This window comes from Eublepharis macularius, chromosome 7, assembly GCF_028583425.1.
Source record: "Eublepharis macularius isolate TG4126 chromosome 7, MPM_Emac_v1.0, whole genome shotgun sequence".
Taxonomy (NCBI): Eukaryota; Metazoa; Chordata; class Lepidosauria; order Squamata; family Eublepharidae; genus Eublepharis; species Eublepharis macularius.
This window is the reverse complement of record NC_072796.1, coordinates 7,190,324-7,210,519: the sequence shown is the minus strand read 5'-3', so window position 1 is coordinate 7,210,519 and position 20,196 is coordinate 7,190,324. Positions and strand designations below refer to the sequence as shown.

The 20,196-nt window shown below is 44.3% G+C and overlaps 1 protein-coding gene across 1 annotated transcript in view; it reads right to left on the bottom strand.

The window, feature by feature from the left end:
* The window catches only part of SLC24A3 (solute carrier family 24 member 3), a 248,618-nt gene that overhangs the window by 63,837 nt on the left and 164,585 nt on the right, over positions 1-20,196 (bottom strand). The window contains exons 3-4 of the mRNA XM_054985808.1: positions 17,436-17,512; positions 1,339-1,413 (exon numbers count right to left, since the gene is read on the bottom strand). Coding sequence (XP_054841783.1) covers positions 1,339-1,413; positions 17,436-17,512 — 152 coding nt within the window. The remainder of the gene's footprint in view (positions 1-1,338; positions 1,414-17,435; positions 17,513-20,196) is intronic.

Sequence of the window (20,196 nt, the reverse complement as noted above, 5' to 3'; positions counted from 1 at the left end):
ACCCAGGAGTGGGCCATGTTACTTGTGGCTCAGCTCAAGCCCTGGCAGAAGCTGTGTGAAGCTGCAGAACAGAAGGCACCAAGAAGAAGGCTGGCTGAGCCGATGGTGGAGCCCATCTGGAAAGATGCAGCCCTCCCAGATGGTGTCTCAAGTTCCAGGACGTGTCAATGAGGCCCACAGACCCAAATTTCTATCTATGAACTTGAGGCATGCCTCTGTGGCACAGATAATCTTTTTGTCGATGGAATAATAATGTGTTTTTCCATGGTTAAGAATGATACATGAGTTTAGTGCTTACATTTATCCCAAAATGCTCAGAATTTAGCAAATATATTCTCCCTAAAGAGAGCAGGAACAGGCTCCATTCATCTTCTAGGAAGTGGGCTTTGTTAGGAGTTTGTTCCTGTATATTCCAGGTTCTTGTTTATCATTCTTTCACTTAAGTTTTTAAAGCTTTACTTTTCTCCTGTGCTTTGGTTAAGGCATTAGCAGCACACCATAGGATAGATCCCATGGATCTTTTCTGCGAATGGTTATGCCTTCTTTTGTTTCTTTTGCTACCAGAAGAGCCTACTGTACCATGGAAAGGCTCATTAGGGCACCTCTGTTAGTGGAACGAATCTACAGGATCCAAACCTGCCTCTTTGGTGGTTTATTGCTAGAAGTCAAAACAGTATTAGCTGTTAGTGCTACCCTGAATTTGGGGAAAATATTATTTTTATTATACATATCTATTTGGCTGCTGGTAAACACACCCGGATAGCCCAGGTAAGCCTGATCTCATCAGATCTCAGAAGCTGATCAGGGTCAGCCTTGGTTAGTATTTGGATGAGAGACCTCCAACAAAGACCAGGGTTGCGGAGGCAGACAATGGCAAACCACCTCTGTTACTCCCTTGCCATGAAAACCCTGCCAGGGGTTGCCATAAGTTAGCTAAGACTTGAGGGCACTCTCCTCCAGCCACACCAAGATGGAATAACGATGTGTATTTGGAGGCAGACGGAGGGAGATGGAATAATGCTATGTGATTCCTCTGTATACAGAGGTCATGTAATGTATGTATATAGTTTTATAATAAATTGTTTCAAATTTCAAAATTCACACCCCCAATGGTAGCACATGTAATTAATGAACTTCTTAATTCACTTCTGACAGCGCTGGGGGAACTATGGTGGAAGAGAGTGCCATCAAGTCATAGCTGACTTATGGCGGCCCCTGGTGGGGTTTTCACGGCAAGAGACTAACAGGGGTCGTTTGCCATTGCCAAGAAAAGATTATAATTCTGTTTCCCTACAATCTAGTGATCAGTATGGGAAAGAAGTGACAGCAGATACTTACTTCACAAATCTTTTCCAACGAAGGGACAAAGAAATCATCACAGACAATCGCCAAAGCATAGAACATGTAGACAGCCTGGAAAACAGAAAGCATTCAATGTAGAAAAGTCAATTTAAACAGGATACTATTCTCATTCAATTATTTCAAGTTATTTAATGCAGGGCTTTTTTTCAGCTGGAACGTGGTGGAATGGAGTTCCGGAACCTCTTGAAAATGGTCACATGGCTGGTGGCCCCGCCCCCTGATCTCCAGACAGAGGGGAGTTTAGCTTGCCCTCCGTGCCGCTGAAAACTCCCCTCTGTCTGGAGATCAGGGGGCGGGGCCACCAGCCATGTGACCATTTTCTCCGAGGGCAACCCACTGAGTTCCACCACCTCTTTTCCCAGGAAAAAAGCCCTGATTTAATGTAACTGTATCAAAAGAATCAAGACTCCTCTACAGGTCAGTTTTGAAAGGACACCAAATTAATACTTGTTCGTCGTGTGTGCATCTGATGCACTTCCAAAGACTTGCAGTACAATATGCATGGAAATACCACTGGCACTCCACTGGCAACCCATATTCAGCTGACATTTCACACCATGGAGAGGCCCAGCAATCTGACTTATTGGCATTAGTGTAGTAGGAGAAACAGTACATGTGTCTTTTAGTGTTAGGACTCAAGCCCACCACCAGCAACTCTTAAATCAGTGAGTCGCAGAAACAACCTGCACGCCACCAGCCAGGTCTGGCTAAATGAAAGAACAACTAGAAGACCCATCACACAAGAGCAGGAAGCCTTCTTATTCTGCTGGGCTAGATCACATGAGCCCAGGTGAGCCTGATTTCATCTGACTGAGAAGTTAAACAGGGTCGGCTTTGGTTAGTATTTGGATGGGAGACCTCCAAAAAAGACCAGGCTTGCAGAGGCAGGCAATGGCAAGTCACCTCTGTTAGTCTCTTGCCATGAAAAGCCCACCAGGGGTCGCCACAAGTCAGCTATTACTTGAGGGCACTCTCCACCACCACAACTCAGATGACATTTCCTGACCCCTATCAAAACTTTCTTATTGGACTAGCTTGCTGGTCAGAGCAACCATGATATGTGCCCTGCCTGGATCATTCTCCATCTCTGCCTCACTTCTCAGCTGCACAGGAATTGGGTCTGACATTTGGGGACTCTTCATATGAGCTTCCTGTATCCTTAGTTCAACTCCATGCAAAGAAAGCTGCCATGCTGATGGATCCTTCATTCAGAAGGTATCCACTGATGACTACAGAAGCCACAATGAGGCAACACAATTTTGTGTGTCCTGAGCAAGGATTCTCTAGAAGCAGTTGAAAGATGGGATCTGGATGCCAGCTGGCTCCGAGAGGTATTTAAGTACCTGTAACTCTGACACTACCCACAAGATAATTAGCTACGACGACAAGCAGTATGCAGTTACATGAAATGCCATAAAAAGAGGCATCTGGAAAAATGTGTGTCACTAAGGAACAAATCAGTAGTGAGCAAAAAACCGAGGCTGCAAACATTGCTAAGTGGAATGTCAAGTGAAATGGCATCATTGTTTGGTGCTGGGAAACTCTTGCTCAAGGCTTGGTTGACAACAGAGTTAACACTCATTATTAGCCACTTTCCCATTGTCGCGATGTCCATCTGGATTATGCCAGTTCCTCCTCACAGGAGAAACGTGTCACCATCTCAGCTACCTTTGCCTTGCTTGGTTTCAAATCCTGAAAGGCCCTGTGAATGCAAAGGAACCTGGCTGGGGAGGCAGCTGAATGTCTGGGAACTAAAGACCAAGCCCCTAAATGATGGGGGCTTGGAGTTAACTGGAAAGCAAGCTGAGGTCCAGCAGAGAGTCAGGGTGGTTTTTAAAATTTTTTTAAAACATTTTCAGCTTTTGTCATATACAAATACAGGAGTAAAATCAGCTGTTTCAAAAGACGTTAATAGTGTTAGTAATATTCAGGCCTTTTTTTCTGGGAAAAGAGGTGGTGGAACTCAGTGGTGGAACTCAGGACTGCACAATTACATCACTTTGGGCCAGCTGGAACAAGGGGGGAGTTTTTAAAAGTTTAAATTGCCCTTGGAGAAAATGGTCACAGGGCCGGTGGCCCCACCCCCTGATCTCCAAACAGAGGGGAGTTGAGATTGCCCTCCGTGCAGCGGTGCACGGTGGTGGAACTCAGTGGGTTGTTCTCGGAGAAAATGGTCACATGGCTGGTGGCCCCGCCCCCTGATCTCCAAACAGAGGGGAGTTGAGATTGCCCTCCGTGCAGCGGTGCAGAGGGCAATCTAAACTCCCCTCTGTCTGGAGATCAGGGGGCGGGGCCACCAGCCATGTGACCATTTTCAAGAGGTGCCGGAACTCCGTTCCACCACGTTACCACTGAAAAAAAGCCCTGGTAACATTATATAGATCTTTTGATGTTCATCATGTTGTGCAGGTTGGTGAAAACTCTCTTAAATTATGGGGCTTCAGGGTATCTTTTTTTTCCCCCAATTATTTTTCCCCCTTTATTTCACTCATATAAACAATGATACAAAGTAGAAGAAACCGTAAAACCATGAAATACAGATAGGAAGAAATCATAAAATTAAACCATAAAAAGGAGTAAACGAAACAACACTTAGCAATCTGTTACAAACCCAAGAATCACAATAAACAAGCATATAAACGTTGCATTGAGGGGATGACATCTTTAGCAAATAAAAAATCCAGAACTAGTTTCCATATTTTAGCATATTCAAATAAAGGAACTACCATACGTAAGTCCCCAAAACCGGATTATGCATAATCCTACCCATCAAATACCCAAGCGAACAGAGGCAACCAACATTGAAACAAGAGATTTTGTATTTCTATCCATCAATGAATCAACCCAGAAATCCAATAACAAAAATTCCAGGGAGTATGGCAATGAAAGACCCACCATGTTGGATATCTCTTTATGAACCGCCCTCCAAAATTCCTGAACAAGACAGCATTCCCATCACATATGTAGGGCTATGCTTTCCTGCTTACAAGATCTCCAATATAATGGGCTCAAAGACCTGTTCATCCGATTCAATTTATGTGGTGTTAAATACCAGTTGGACAAGAACTTGTAAAATTGGAGTTTAATATTCCAATAATTCAAACAACTAGATTTGTTGGAGGGAGAGTTCTGTATCTCTTTCCAATCAGATTCCAAGAAGACCAGTTTTAAAGAGTTAGACCATTTTTTTTAATATGGTAAAGGGTCTTTATGTGTTACCATTAGTAATAATTTATAAAGGGTGGAAATCATGCCCTGTTTACCATCATTCCCATTCCAAATTATTTCCTCAAAAGGAGTTAGTGGCCAAAGCAAATCTTTGGACCTGATTAGGTTCCAGATCAGATGCTTCAACTGAAGATATCTAAACCAGGATATCCTAATTCCAAATCTTTCTTCCACTATGGATTTCTCCAAGATTGCCCCATTTTTAATCCAATTAATAATCATCGACAACCCAGAATTTCTCCATTCCCTAAATTCACTTAAATCCTTTCCTGGGAGAAACCAGTCTTGATTAATGAAGGACATTACGGGAAATACCCAGAGCTAAGATTTTCCTATATTTGTCCCAGGTTTTAAGTATGTTGTCTAATAGAAAGATGGAGGAAATCTTAACTGGCCTGTTTTTAGCAAAGGACCAGATGGTAAGGAAAATGGGGAAGAAAAGAAACTTTCTGTAGAGCTTCCAAGCTTCCATTGGGTTCAATTTTAAAGCCTGGATTAATGGAGTCAAAGAAGAGGCAGCATAATATAAAGATAAGTCTGGGACGTTCAGACCACCTAAACTGGAGGGCCGACATGTCTGAAACTCAACTCTCGGTTTGCTACAAGACTAAATAAATTCATTGAGAACCCTTTGCCAAAGTTGTATTTTCTTTAGGGGTATTTTAACTTGGAGGGATTGGAACAGAAACATAAACTTAAGGAGAATGAAAGATTTAACCAGTGAGATCTTATCAAACCATGAATAACCTTGTTTTTTTCCATTTAGAAAAAAGGATCAACATATAATTTTCAAATTCATCAAAGTTTACCCAGATGATGTCATTCATAAGTACAGGCATATAAACTCCTAGATATCTCATCTTCTTAGTAACCCATTTGAATGCAAATCATGCTCGTAACGTGGCTACTGAACTAGGGGTCAAGTTAATGGGAAACAACTCCAATTTTGATTGATTAACTGCTAAACTTGAAATCAAACTAAACAAGCATAGGGTATGCAAGATTGATTCTAGAGAGTCAACTGGTAAGAAGGTAAAATCAAAATGTCATTGGCATAAAGCGAAACCTTATGTTCATAATTCCCCACTTGAATGCCATGGATCTGAGGATTCTGCCTAGGGGCTTTCGCCAGCAGCTCCACGGCAAGTGCAAAAAGGAGAGGAGAGAGCGGATAACCTTGACGTGTACCTCTATTTATATTAAATAAACCAGATTTCAGATTGTTAGCCTTGACTTGGGCTTGAGTAGAAGAGTAAAGAGCCTAGAGAGTACAGAGAAACCTACGGCCAAATCTCAGATGACAAAAAAGGGAGAGAAAATAGGACTTTTCCACAGAATCAAAAGCTTTGGCCATATCGAGGCTCAGTACAAATGCCTCTGTTTGCTGAGTTTTACAAAAGTTTATAATATTCATTGCCCTCCTAACATTAGCTGTTAAATTTCTATTGGGTATAAAACCCGTTTGATCTGGTTTGATTAGCTTCTTAACAATTTTCTTTAAACGACTAGCCAATATCGAGGTAAAAATTTTATAATCAATATTTAACAACGCTATTGGGCGGTATGATGCCGGATCCAAGGTGTCTTTACTTTCTTTTGGAATGGGAACAGTAGAAGTTATTCTCCATGAGGGAGGAACAGGCAGAAAATGCTTTGTAAAATTCGGCCCTAAAGCCGTCAGTTCCCGGGGCTGAACTGGCCTTCAGATTTTTAACAGAATCTAAAATTTCCTGCGAGGTTATGGGATTGTCCATAAGGCTTCTATCCGAATCTGATAAGGTGAAGAAGAAAGTGTTAGAGGGGGAAAAAATCCTCAATTGCTTGTTCTTTGGGCCTCGAGGATCAAAATAACTTTCCATAGTACTCCGCAAAGATATTCACTATCTCCCTGGAATTTTTTCTTTCTTAGAGTCTAACAAGCCCTGGATATGGCGTGATTTCATCTCCTTTTCGCCTCTCCAAACAAAAAGTTTAAAGACTTCGGAGAGTGGTTTCAGTATTTCTGTTTCTTAAAAATGAGCTGGTTTTGAACCCATTGTGAATCAAGAGCTTCAGTGTATCTGATGAGTTTTCAGGAAGATGAAAACCTACTTTATGTCCATATTATCATGGTCAATATCACGTAATTTCCAAATGGATCAGGGGGTCAGTTGAAGGCAAAACTAATTGCCAAGCAGGTAATTGGAAGAAAAGGTGAGCAGAAAGGAAGCTGATAGATAGGAAGGAGAGGAGATAGGCAGGAATACCAGAAGAAAGGCTGTGGTTCAGTTGATACCCTGGGCATGACCTGGAAGTGTAGGTAGCTCTTTTCAACAAGTGTGATGGGATGTCTGTTCTCAGGAGCGGATGGCAGCAAGGCTAGAGTTGCCATGTGCCATTAATACAGGCAAATTCTCAGCCCGGCAATCTCTCACCACAAGCAGGCATCCCAGATAAACGGGTGCACATGTCTCCATGCCCTGCTGTGATGACATCATTTCTAGAAGTGACATCATATCACCGGGATCAGGAGTGCTTGTACACTTTGTGCTACGGCCAGTTCCTTAAGAATTAAGGAATTAAGCATTTTGAGCTAATTCTTAAGGTAGAAGTGCATCCATGCCCCACCCCCACCCCCCAACAATGTCATTTCTGCAAGTGATATTATCATGGCAGGGCATGGAGGAACGCATGCATGAGGGAGGACACAATGAGTGCAGCAACCCCGTGTGCCCTCCTCCCAATCTCCTGATGGTTGTTAGGGCGACCTAGCAACCCGATCTCATTCCTCTTCGGAGACTGCTGGCATGTCCCAGTCCTACAGCCTCTACTCTATCCGCATGTCTCTGTCGGCAGGGGGCTAGTTTAGTTTAGTTTAGTTGTTTGTTCAGTGTTTAACCTGCCCTCCCCACAAGTGGGCTCAGGGCGGGGTACAACAATCATAAAATACAATTTCACAATCAAGCATTACCTACAATAAAATTCACCAATTAAAATCAGTATATACACAGAATCGTAACATGGTCGCTTAGACATTCCTGCCCCACAACATACAGAAAGGGAGGAAAACAAACAGATGAGACACTACCGGATACATATGTGAGCAATCACAACAACACTAATCAGCCCCACGCTTTACAGGAGAACGGTGGGAGGCTCAATGATATCCTAATGCTGGCCTCAACCATATGCCTGGCAGAACATCTCTGTCTGCAGGGCCACCGAAATGATGCAAGATCTTGGTGGGTCCAGGTGTCTTCAGACGGAGAGTTTCACCAGGTTGGGACCAGGACCAAAAAGGCCCTGGCCCTAGACGAGGCCATGCGAGCCTCCCTGGGCTAGGGATCACTAGTAACTGCTTGCAAGTGTGTGTTAGAAGGCAACAAAATGAAATTGGCAGAGAAGAGAACTATGATTTTGAAACATTTTTCCACCTGTAGCATGGCAGGAGTCATTTACATCATTCAATGTCCATGACCTGCCTTATATGTAGGGAGCACCGTACGGCCAGTCCGAGTAAGAATACAGGAACATCTATCGAAGATTAGGAGACATGTTAAGGATGCCTCGTTGGTAGCGCACTGGGAGGCTCACAACCATACAGAAGAAGACCTTAGATACATGGTGATGGAGGTAGCCACATGTAAAGGAGGTAGACTGTTACAGAAAGGTTTATTACAACGGGAGTCAAAATGGATTTTTGAACTGCCGACACTGTCCTATCGGCTTAAATCAGGATTGGGACTTATCATGTTATTTGTAGGGATGGCCCTTTGAGACTAATATAAGATAGCGTAGTGATCAGCCCCTTCACGGAAGTGGTTATTGCCAGAACGAGCCGTTGGGGAATATGTCAGAAGGACTATGATAACTGTGAGTGTTTAAATTTAATGAGCATCTAAATTCAATTCTTTTGTCTGTAGGAATGTTGATAAAATATTTTAAATGTTTTTTGGATGTAGGATTAATTGACTGCCCTTGATAAAGCACAAGCGTGCGAAACAGATGTGGCCAACAGCCTGTAGGGCGTAGCCATTGCTGTGAGGTGGAATCCATCAAGCCTTCCCCTGAAGTGAACTCCACCAGCAAACTGACCTTCGACAAGAATATCACATCCTTGTTATGATTGTTGGAAAGGATTTGGACCTGACTCCTGTGCCATTAGCCTATTTATGACTATTATTCTCATTGCATGTTTGAACTATGCACAAGTACTTAATTTGACAGTATCCTGTATTATTGACCCAGAGCTTTTCCATCTACTGATTTCAATCAGCTTTAGTATTTATTTATTGACTATATTGTATTTATTGATTAATGATGATTGATTATGACCTATGACTATTGTATGATTATTGTATTTTGTAACTATTGTTGACTATTTATGATTGTATTCCTTGTGCACTAAGAGCACTTTTGCACTTTATGTATGTAAATATATCTTCTAATAGTTTTCATAGAGTGGTGGTGTAAAAACCTACAAAGGGAGCTTTGTAATTGAGCTTATCAGCGTCTCTCCCACATACCGCCCTTTGAACTGGTCACAGGTCACAGGAAGAGCCTTGCTGATGGAGCTAGCCCCAAAAGGAAAAGGTGATGGCTAAGTGGTAGAACATCTACTTTACAAGTAGAAGGTTCCAGGTTCAATCCCCGGCATCTCCAGCTAAAACAGTCAGGTGATGTGAAAGACCTCTGTTTGAGGTCTGGCAGAACCACTGCCAGTTAGAGGAGACAAGACCAATCTGAGTAGATCAAGGGTCTGACTTCACCATGGGAGGTAACTGTAAAAACCTCCAGTTAAGCCAAACAGCCTTGGTTCTGGCTGCTTGCCCTAAGATTTCATTCCTTCCCTTCAAGATGCTGAGAAGTGGTTAAAGTCCTAAAACTTCAAATGAAACCCTGATATCCGTTTGCCTTCATTTGGGAGTCTAGATACTATGATATCTGACTACTAAACTTCTCTTCCCTGTGCAAGAAGCCAAGCAATCATGCCTGGTTGCCTCGTTATAGCTTTGAATGTTCCATTACAAAATCTAGCACTTAACAGGGCTTTTTTTCAGCAGGAACGCGGTGGAACAGAGTTCTGGCACCTCTTGAAAATGGTCACATGGCCGGTGGCCCCGCCCCCTGATCTCCAGACAGAGGGGAGTTGAGATTGCCCTCCGCAGCAATCTAAACTCCCCTCTGTCTGGAGATCAGGGGGCGGGGCCACCGGCCATGTGACCATTTTCACCAAGGGCGATTTAAACTAAAAAACTCCCCCCTTGTTTCAGCTGACTCGAAGTGACATCATTGTGCGGTCCTGAGTTCCACCACCTCTTTTCCCAGAAAAAAAGCCCTGGCACTTAATAACCACTGAACTTGATCATGTTTGCAGTCTATTATGATGAGTTTCCAGTTCTCTCATACCAGAGGAGGTCATCCGCTTGGAATTCTTCTCTCACTGGCACAGAGTTTGCGACTGAGAAGAAATGCTGATCTCTCTAGAGACACAAATCTAGGGCCAAAAAAAGGAATGTGGTACAGTCCTTCCTTGACCATTGTACTGCAGCTGGGAGGCGGCTGAATATTTACTTATTGTGGTTTATGTAAAGCATTTCTTATCCTGCTTTTCTCAACGGGGATCCAAAACAGTTTATAGCAAAGGCCAATATAATTTCAAACCATTTACATAAACAAACTACAATGCAAACAAGCGGGGGGGGGGGGACCAATAGGTACACAGAACATTCTGAGCTGATCTGGTATCCTCTGGGGCAGTCCATCCAGAGCACAGGTGGCAAACCGTGCTTCGCCATGGCACTCAGAAAGCTAGCATGCCAGGGAAAAGGCTGATCTACAACCTTGATATCCTGAAGTTGTGACCACTTTTGACAGAACCCTTCACTCACCCCCCTCACCCCCGGCTACATGTTGCATATATTTATTCTGTAATGTCTATTCTGCATTATTTTCAGAAGTACTGCTTACAACCATCATATTTTAATTTCATTTGATAACTTTTAATCTTGCAACAGACCTGGTGATGCTAGAATAACTGTGGCTGATGCTCTATCCTGCAGAGCCTGTGATGATTAGTTATGTTGCTGTATATAGATGTTCTCCATTGTTTCACCACTACGGTGTTTATCCATGTTTCCCACTTGGTTCTATCTTAATGCGTTACAGAGCTTGTATATTAAGCTTTAGATGGTTAAAAGATAGGTTGCCAGCCTCCAGGTGGTGGCTGGAGATCTCCCGGAATTACAACTGATCTCCAGGTGACAGACACCACTTCCCCTGGAGAAAATGACTGCTTTGGAGGGTGGGATATAAGGCATTATACCATTCTGAGGCCCCTCCCCTCCCCAAACTCCACCCTCTCCAAGCTCCACCCCCAAAATCTCCAGGAATTTCCCAGCCTACACCTGGCACCCTTATTATAAAAGAGCAACCCACGGCTTAGTTGTAGACCTCATTGATGGGGTCCACATAGCCAGACCCCATGATTTGGTCTAGCCGGGGGTGGGTGCGCGTGCGTGCGTGCGTGCGTGCGTGCGTGCGTGTTATGGGCCTGGGCCTAGTGGCTCTGGGGAAACCTGTATTAAAGTGACTACAGGGCCTACATTTCCCAGGTCCCCTTTGGACCCTGTGATTGGTTAACAGGGGATTTGGAGGGGGAAATTGGACCAATAGAGAAGTAGGGTGGTGGTGCCTGAGAGAAGGGATAAAAGGCCTATATAGTGAGGCCTACACAGAGAGGCCTAGTGGCTCCAGGGAAGCCTGTACTAGAGTGATTACAGGGACTACATCTCGCAGGTTCCCTTTGGACTCTGTGGCTGATTAACGGGATTTGGAGGGGGAAATTATATCAATAGAGAAGTAGGAGGCTGGTGCCTGAGAGAAGGGATAAAAGGCCTACATAGTGAGGCCTAGTGGCTCCAGAGAAGCCTGTACAAGAGTGACTGCAGGGCCTACATCTCTCAGGTTGCCTTTGGACCCTGTGATTGGTTAACAGGGGATTTAGAGGGGGAAATTGCACCAATAGAGAAGTAGGAGGTGGTACCTGAGAGAAGGGATAAAAGGCCTCGCCCACAGTGCGAAGAGGGGGGGTCACTCCTAGGTAGCAGTGCTGGGGAGGGGCTGCTGCAGACAGAAGCATCCCTCATCCAGAAGGGAGGAGGCATTTTGAAGTCGGTCACCAGGAGGCAGCTAGGAACAGTCTAGTGAGACTCGTTAGGGTGTTTTGGTTTTGTTTGTTCACCAACGTTTACTGTTCTTTTTAATCTACAAAATTCTAAACACCAGTTATTACTAAACCTCTTAAATAAAGTTGTTTATTATTCTGTCTGGGTTCTCATGCCTCATTCAGTCAGATAATAAATAAATCCTACTGGGAAAGAGTTAACAAAAGGGGTTGGTTGGGTGCTCTAAGCCCTTCCGAGGAAACCTGTACCAGAGTGGTGGCAGCCTGCAGAGAGCTTCCCTGGTCCTTGCTTGCTATGACACCATAATATTTTAATTTCATTTGATAACGTACTCTCACAACAGACCTGTTGATGCTAGAATTACTGTGGCTGAAATGTACTGAATATTTATTATTTGGATACACAGTTAATGAGGGCGAGTGAAGGAAAACAACAGGTTGATGTTGTGTCCCAATGTCTGTTTTTATATGAATTGGCAGGCTGATTCTACCTATTGTTTGGAGATGTAACCTCTAGAGGTTCAGAAGAAGGGACACTTTGGGGGTATACGCAAACAACATCATAAAAGGCAGCTCCAGTATCTCCCCATATAGAAAAACTGGGACAGCATTTAAAAAAAAATACCAGGAAGAGGCACCTGAAAATAGGGACAATCTCTGGTGAATAGGGACAGTTGGAGTGTGCAGACATCACGGTATGGCAAAAACATCTCTGAGTGTGGAGCAGCAGCTCAGAGCTTTCTTGCGGAGGAAGTGTCATTCCGGGACACATAGATTTCCTGAGCCTTTTCAGAGTAGCATTTTATTGCTGTTAATATTTCATTTTGTTTTCTGTCTTTAATGTAGAGCTTCACTGCTACACTAATGCTAATTCAAGCAGCCAGCCAGGGAAATGGCAGGTAAGGACAGGCCTGGAACACGACCTTGTATTCCAGAAAATCAAACAGCCCAACACAAAAAGGCAGGCAAGATAAGCCAGGCATGACTTAATTAATGGCCAGTTCGGTTGAGACTGAACCCTCATAATTTCAGTTTCATCATCGCCTAGATGAGGGGAAACAATCTCCCTCTCTCAATGCACTGTCTCACAAAAATTCAGGTTGTTTTCCTTCTGCAATTCAAAAAGAAAGACGAATTGCAAGAAAGCCCACTTCTCCCACTTGTATTTTAAAACTGATTTCAATTTAGATGGAGTGGCATGGAGGGCTATAAAACACTCAGTCACATGTATCCGTTTCCTAACAAGCACGCTCAAGGCGAAAGAGGTCCCTACGTGGCAATTCGTACCTTAGGGCCACCTTCACAAGTGACACACGAGGTGCCTTTTTAAAATCTCTAGTGCACTGTGAATATGATGTATGGCAACCATTTCCTTCTTAAGTGATACAGGGCAATCCTAAGCAAAGTAACTCCAGTCTAAGCCAATTTATTTCAATGGGCCTAGAAAGGAGTAACTCTGTTTAAGACTGCATTGATAATCTCTCAAAGGTGGCTGTTAATTAAACTAAATGGGGGTTTAGTCAATTGCAATAAACTGATGAATATAACTTTTCAATTCCTGTGACAGATGTGGATTTAAAAGTTACGTGTTATTAGTCCCCAACTGCTATTATTACTGCAAGGAAACACAACGTGCAGGTTCTCTGTTTAAGTATGCACTTTCTGAAGAAAGAGGAGTGTGGAGCATACGAGGGTGGGTTTAAACTCCCCAGTGAATCAAAACAAAAGGTTTCCAGAAGGGAGAAATTCCCCCAGTGTGAATCATTCACTCTGAAAATCCATTGAGGGGTACGCATGGGAAAGCAGCTGAGGGGGTGCTTCAAGGAGGAAAGCAGTTACTGGGGAAAGGGTTAAACACCCCTCCCCCTACTTCTCTGCTTCAAATCACCTCCCCCTGATGCTTGGTCAAAGATTTCTTACGTGCATATTCATGTACAACATGTGGTCTTTGTGCGGGCACTTTTTGAGCGAGGATGGAATTATATATTAGAAGACAAAGATTGGGTTCCCAACTCAATGACTGCTTGTAAAGCTCATGCAAGTGTGGGGAAGGCACTGCAGCACAGAACTGATGGGTGACAGAAGCACTTCACCTTTCCCCTCCCCTGTAAATGCCTCCCCAGATGTTTTAAACTTGTCCCCCCCCACAGCTGGAGCTTTGGGATCCAAGCCAAATGAACGCAGCGGGGAAGCAGCTGGGAAGAATGAGTGAGTTCCTGTAGGGCTAAGTACTCCTGTCCACCCACAAGTTCTCCTCTGCAAGTGCCTGCTCCCGCATTTTATTTATATTTAGTTAGCTAGTTTCCATGCATTCACATTATCTCAGCATGCACAGGGAATAAGCATCTGCTGAGGCAGCATGCCACTCTGGTCGTAGGCTATGGCTGCAAACGCAGTTAATCGCTGGAATTGGAACTGGAGCACTTGGGTGAGGTGCTGCTCTGATTAATAGTGTCATGTGAATGAGTTTACTGTTCCACTATCAGATCCAAACAGTAGCTCCAGGCAAGGTTTTTCAGAAAAGAGGGAACACTGGTTGAAGTGCCAGCCTGAAGACAAGCGTGTTTTTAAAGCAGTGGAACCACTCTGGATCCAGCTGCACATCACTGAGTCCCAATGAATCTTTCCTTTCTAGGTAGGATTGCCAGGTCAATGCCTGCAACCCTTGGGAGACTTTGGGGGCAGGGCATGGGGGAAAAAGGATTCTTGGGTATGTATCACCATCTCTTCTGGTTTAAACCCAGAAGTGTTATCAAGGACACTCAAAAATTTCACCAACTTCTAGAGATCAGCAAAATCCTAGTGCATTGGAGATGTCAATTCTGTTGACACATATGCAATCTCTCCCCCCGCCCCCGTTTCCCCTTGCCACTCATTAGAGGTGCGGTGGGGGACGGAAGGGGGTAACAGAAGATTGCTCACCATAGTGGGTGAGTTGGCAAGCCTATCTCTATGACTGAGTCTCTCTCTACACAAGAAATCTTACACAAGGACACTCAAGTGTAGGGAGATGCAATGTTCGCCAGGAAGCATAGTTTTAAAAGACAGAGCTGGTGGAGATCGCTCCTTAGAGGGTTTGTTAATTTCATCTTTGCCTCCCTGAAGGCTCTGTCAATTTCACCTCTCTACACTAAAGTAGTTTAAAAAGACAGAGCAGGCGGAGATTGCTCCTCAGAGGGTTTGTTAATTTCATCTTCATCTCCCTGAAGGCTCTGTCAATTTCACCTCTCTACACTAGGGTAGTTTAAAAAGATAGAGTAGGCGGAGATTGCTCCTCAGAGGGTTTGTTAATTTCATCTTCACCTCCTTCAAGGCTCTGTCAATTAACAAATCCTCTGAGATGCAGTCTCCGCCGGCTCTGTCTTTAAACTATCTTCGTGGAGAGAGGTGAAATTTTTAAAAAACGCTTCCCAGCTAACATTGCGTCTCCCTACACTTGAGCATCCTCATGTAAGATGTCTCGTGTAGAGAGACTCTTGAGTTCCCAACTTTGAAGCAGAAGTCATCCATGCACAGTACTGATTGGTGGGGCCACTGTGATGTCCTCAAGAAAGTATTATCACAACCCCCCAGAGCAGCTTTGCACTTCAACAAAGCTTCCTTTTAAAAAGGCAATTAAAAAAAACAATTAATAAAACTGTAACAAATAATTGAAATGCTATTAATTGTGAAGGAAAGTGGATGCGACACTTTTAAAAATTAAAGAAAAAGGCACTCACACACCTAAAGCATTGGTGGGGAGGACGACTGATGGCTGTGCATGTCTGTCACCTGAGTTACAAACTGAAAGGAAGTCAGGCTCGCCTACAGCCAAAACCAAGCCAGACCGGTCGGTCTTTAGAAATCTGAGACCAATGGTGTCCCAGATCTAAACACTATGGGAATTCCTTGTCTTCACAAAAGAGATTTTACCGCTGTTCACTATGTTAGCTGTGTTATGTGCAGTCTTGAATGCTGACCATTAGCAATGTATTTGTGCAAGCTATTTTAAAATCTCCCCTGTACCAAAACAAAGGAGAACTTTCACGTTAGCACACCAACACTGTAACATTTTGCCATCAGCAATGCTTGATGCTCTTTACAAGCACATTCCTTCCAAAGATCTACTTTGTCCTCGACAGAGACTATATCACACATGTGCTGTTGTTTTGTAATTATTAGAAAGGAGTGAGAGATGATGTAATTGCTCTACTCTTGGCTACGGTACCCGGCTATTCAGCAAAACAGTTGATTCCCCTTTTTTCTTGCTGAGGAGAACCTACATATCGCTGAACAAATTTCCCTCTTTTTCAATGAAACCACTGAGTCTAGATCCTGGATATCAAAAGAACTCTGTTAATCAAACATGTACAATTGCTATATTTTACTGACCGTGTTACTGAAAGATCTGCAGACTGTATAATAAAACTGTCTTGTCTCTTTGTGTAGTCGGCAGTCTCAGAGAGGGCACCCCCCTTCAAATGGAATTTGGGCTAAGTGGAAGAGCCCTTTGGAAGAAAGAAACAAATCCCAGAAAGAGGCAAGAAGGCCTGTGTATCAGTATTACTGCTCAAAGATCACACTGAGGACTTCCAATTTCCACAAGAGCACACTGCTATTCACTTTCTAAGACTTATAACCATTTAAAATTGGAGCAATAGTGGATTCTGGATTGGTGCTCAAAAGAGAAGGAGCATGCAGAAGGCATCACATCTTCTAAAGTGAGGTGCGTTTGAACACAAGACACAGGTGGACCCTGCCTTATGAAATAAGGAGCACTTTGATAAAAGAAGAACTGTCTTTTGAGAGGAGGCACCTGGCAGCCCAAGAGGACATCCAGAGGGCCAGTGCTGCGGAGGTTAGGGGGGGTAATGCATCGTCTTTTGTAACATCATTGCTGGCGGAAGTGGAGTGTTACATCTTAAGACTTGAAAACCTACACTTAGGTTAATGGATAATTATATGGCTGAATGTTCTGTGCCTTTTCCCTGTCTGGACTAAAGATGAGCACAGCTGTGCTCAAGAATCCCTTGGCATATCACCCCTCAGGAAGCTGGGAGATCGTCAACTGGGAGCTTCTTATGTATGCAATAGGAATGTGCGGAAGAGGAGATGACAAGCTGCTTCCAACCAAGAAATGAACAGGCTGTCAAGTAAGGTGGAAAACCCACGCTCTGAAATCAGAGAAGAAACTCTTACTCCACTGGGCAGCTCACCCCCAGGGGCACTAATACAAAGCCCAGATGATCCTGTTAGAGAGCCAGGCACCTCCTGGGCACAAATAAATGCAGTGCAACTCTGTTCCTCTCTCTCTCTCTGGGAAGGAGAAGGGGGTGCACATGTGGCCTGAGAATTCTCCTAGGAATTTAAAGGCTGAATTGGCCCAGACACCCAGAAAATAATGCCAGTTAAATCAGCTTCAACACAGCTCTGACTCACACGATCAATTCAAAATGGATTCAGACCCTCAAAGGAAGCTAATACTTCTTTAAAAAAATTTGCAGTTATTTCCAGTCCAGGTTACCAATTTGTTGATTACTTTTTAAATTGTTTGATTAATTTTATATACTGCTTCATATTTTCACTTGTACAACGTCCTCATCTGCCCTGGAAATCATTGTGGGAAAATGAAGACAGTCCTTAACAATCGAAGCAATAAATAAATATGCATAGATCTATATATAGGAAAACGGCGACTCACACAGAAGGCGTGCAAGAATACTGCTCCATGCCGCCGATCCTCATTTGTAAAGATGTCGCTTGGGAATTCATGGAGAGCTGAGAAAGAATAAGAAAAGAATCAAGGTACTGGAAACGTTTTCTTCATAGTAAAAATGCATTAATGAAATGAGTCAGGTGCTCCTAGAGTTCAGCAATGCTTGCATTTCCCTTGCCATGGAAACCATCCTACGGTTTCATGTTACCTTTAAATTGCTTCATCTGCCCTCTGGCCATTTTAAGCCCCTTTTATGGTAAATCTTACGATGAATGCAGCAGTATTTGATTGCAACAGTAACTGCAACATGTGGCAGTGTAAAATTGCCCTGGGTACAGCAAACAAATTCCATTCAGAGTGTTCCATTCTGTGATCCTGGACACAACTGAGAGGTCATTTTCCCCTCCACCAGGGCTTTTTTTCGGCAGGAACGCGGTGGAACGGAGTTCCGGCACCTCTTGAAAATGGTCACATGGCTGGTGGCCCCGCCCCCTGATCTCCAGACAGAGGGGAGATTAGATTGCCCTCCGCGCCAGCAATCTAAACTCCCCTCTGTCTGGAGATCAGGGGGCGGGGCCACCAGCCATGTGACCACTTTCTCCGAGGGCAACCCACTGAGTTCCACCACCTCTTTTCCCAGAAAAAAGCCCTGCCCTCCACCCATACTAATAAAATAATTCTTGTGGCACTGTAAAGATTAACAAATTTATCATGGCAAAAGCTTTTGTGAGCCAGAGACCACTTGATCAGATGCAGAGAGTGTACATTTAACGGCAGAAGTACACTGTTCGTACACGATAGATTATATCATGCTAGCAACAATGTCCATTGTGTGAAAAAATACAACAGGCTCCCTCAAACTGATCGGTGGACCCCCTCCCAGTGGCAAGCAGGTGCTTCTCAGTAGCTTGGAGATCAGAGTGGGGGGGCACTGAGGGGAGGCGCGGGGAGGAGTGCTTAGGCCCTCGATTCGGCGGGCCCCCTCCTGGCGGCAAGCGGATGCTTCGCAACAGCCTCAAGGCCAGAGTCGTCAGCAATGAACCTGGCACGAGGATAAAAAGTGAGTTGTCGCCAATATGGCTTGCTTTTTATATAGTAGGATTAGAGGATGTCTCAGTGGATGAGGTCTTTCCTGAGTTCTGTGATAGGGAGCCGGTGAAAGCCAGTGTGGTGTAGCGGTTAGAGTGCCAAGCTAGGATCTGGGAGACCCAGGTTCCCATCCCCACTCTGGCAAAGAAACTAGCTGGATAATCTTGGGCCAGTCACATACTCTCAGCCTTGCCTACCTCACAGGGTTGTCGCAAGGATAAAATGGACATGAGGAGAATGATGTCATTTGCTTTGGAGGGGAAAGGAAGGAGTATAAATGAAATATGAGAGTAAGTAAGTAGGTAAGTAAGTAAATAAATAAATAAAAATAGTGCCACTTCAATGGGTGTGAGGACAGAGCTGGTATTGGGAGGTTGTTGCTGGCACTAGCCCCTGGATTTGTATTTCCATTGGATGGTTCCTTGGCCGTTTCCACATGGCTTACCTTCCCTTGGAACGACCAGGAACATCGCGCAAAAAACACAGAAGATTGCGTTTTCTCACACGAGAAAACGCGATCTTCCGCGTTTTTTGCGTGATGTTCTGGGTCATTCCGAGGGAAGGTAAGCCGTGTGGAAATGGCCCTGGTTATTGCTGAGTAGCTGCTTCAGGTTGAGGAGGGGACTGGCTGTAAACAGGGGCTGGCATACCCCCACAGATAAGGTTGCCAACCTCCAGCTGGAGCAGGGAGATCTCCCAGAATTACAACCAATCTCCGGATGACAGAGATCCGTTTCCTGGGAGAAAATGGCTGCTTTGCGAGGTGGAATCTATGGCATTATACCCTAATGAGTCCCCCCCCCCCAGGCTGCACCCCCAAATCTCCAGGAATTTCTCAACATGAAGTTGGCAACCCTCGACCTGGCTGCAACATCCTCCAGGAGAACCTGCTGATTCCTGATCATGTGTCGGGGAGGTTTTAGCTGTGCACGCTTGAGAGCCTTTTGCTGCTTTCCCTGCTGGGCCTAGGCTGCAGTAGGTGACTCTGGGTTACCTGTCTAGTCCTGCCGATCTGTCCCTCCACCTCTCCAGGTAAGAACTTGGGTTTTTAGAAATACTTGGTGTAAATCCTGCAGGTATCTGTCCCGATCTGAAACAGCAGTACAAGTGGGTCTGTATCTCAGGGCTTGACTATAGGCAATGGGCTGTGGATGCCCTCCTCCACCATGTACATTGGCCAGACTAGACCGCCTCTATGAAATGGCCACCAATCAGATATTAAAAATGGAAACATTCAGAAACGAGAATGGGGCATTTCAACCTCTCTGGACATTAAATAAGAGACTTAAAGGTTGCAAAAAACTTTCAGAGGGAGACTCCAGGGAGAAGATGCTGAGACTGAGCTTGTACACTGATCTGACATACTGAGACACTGACTCAACAGGGACTTTGGATGACTAGCGCTCTACAAAAATTGTTCCTTGTTACAGGCATATGTATTCTAGTCAGATGCATCCTACTTTGCCAATTCAACAATACCTGGGAGCAGTCCACACGCGTTTTGAGTGGATCCTTTACTCTTCACGGGAACATGTATTATTTGTAACTAGGGTTGCCATCCTCCAGGTGGGATCTGGAGATCTCCTGGAATTACAACTCATCTCCAGACATGAGAGATCAGTTCCCCTGGAGGAATTGGCTGCTTTGGAAGGTGGAC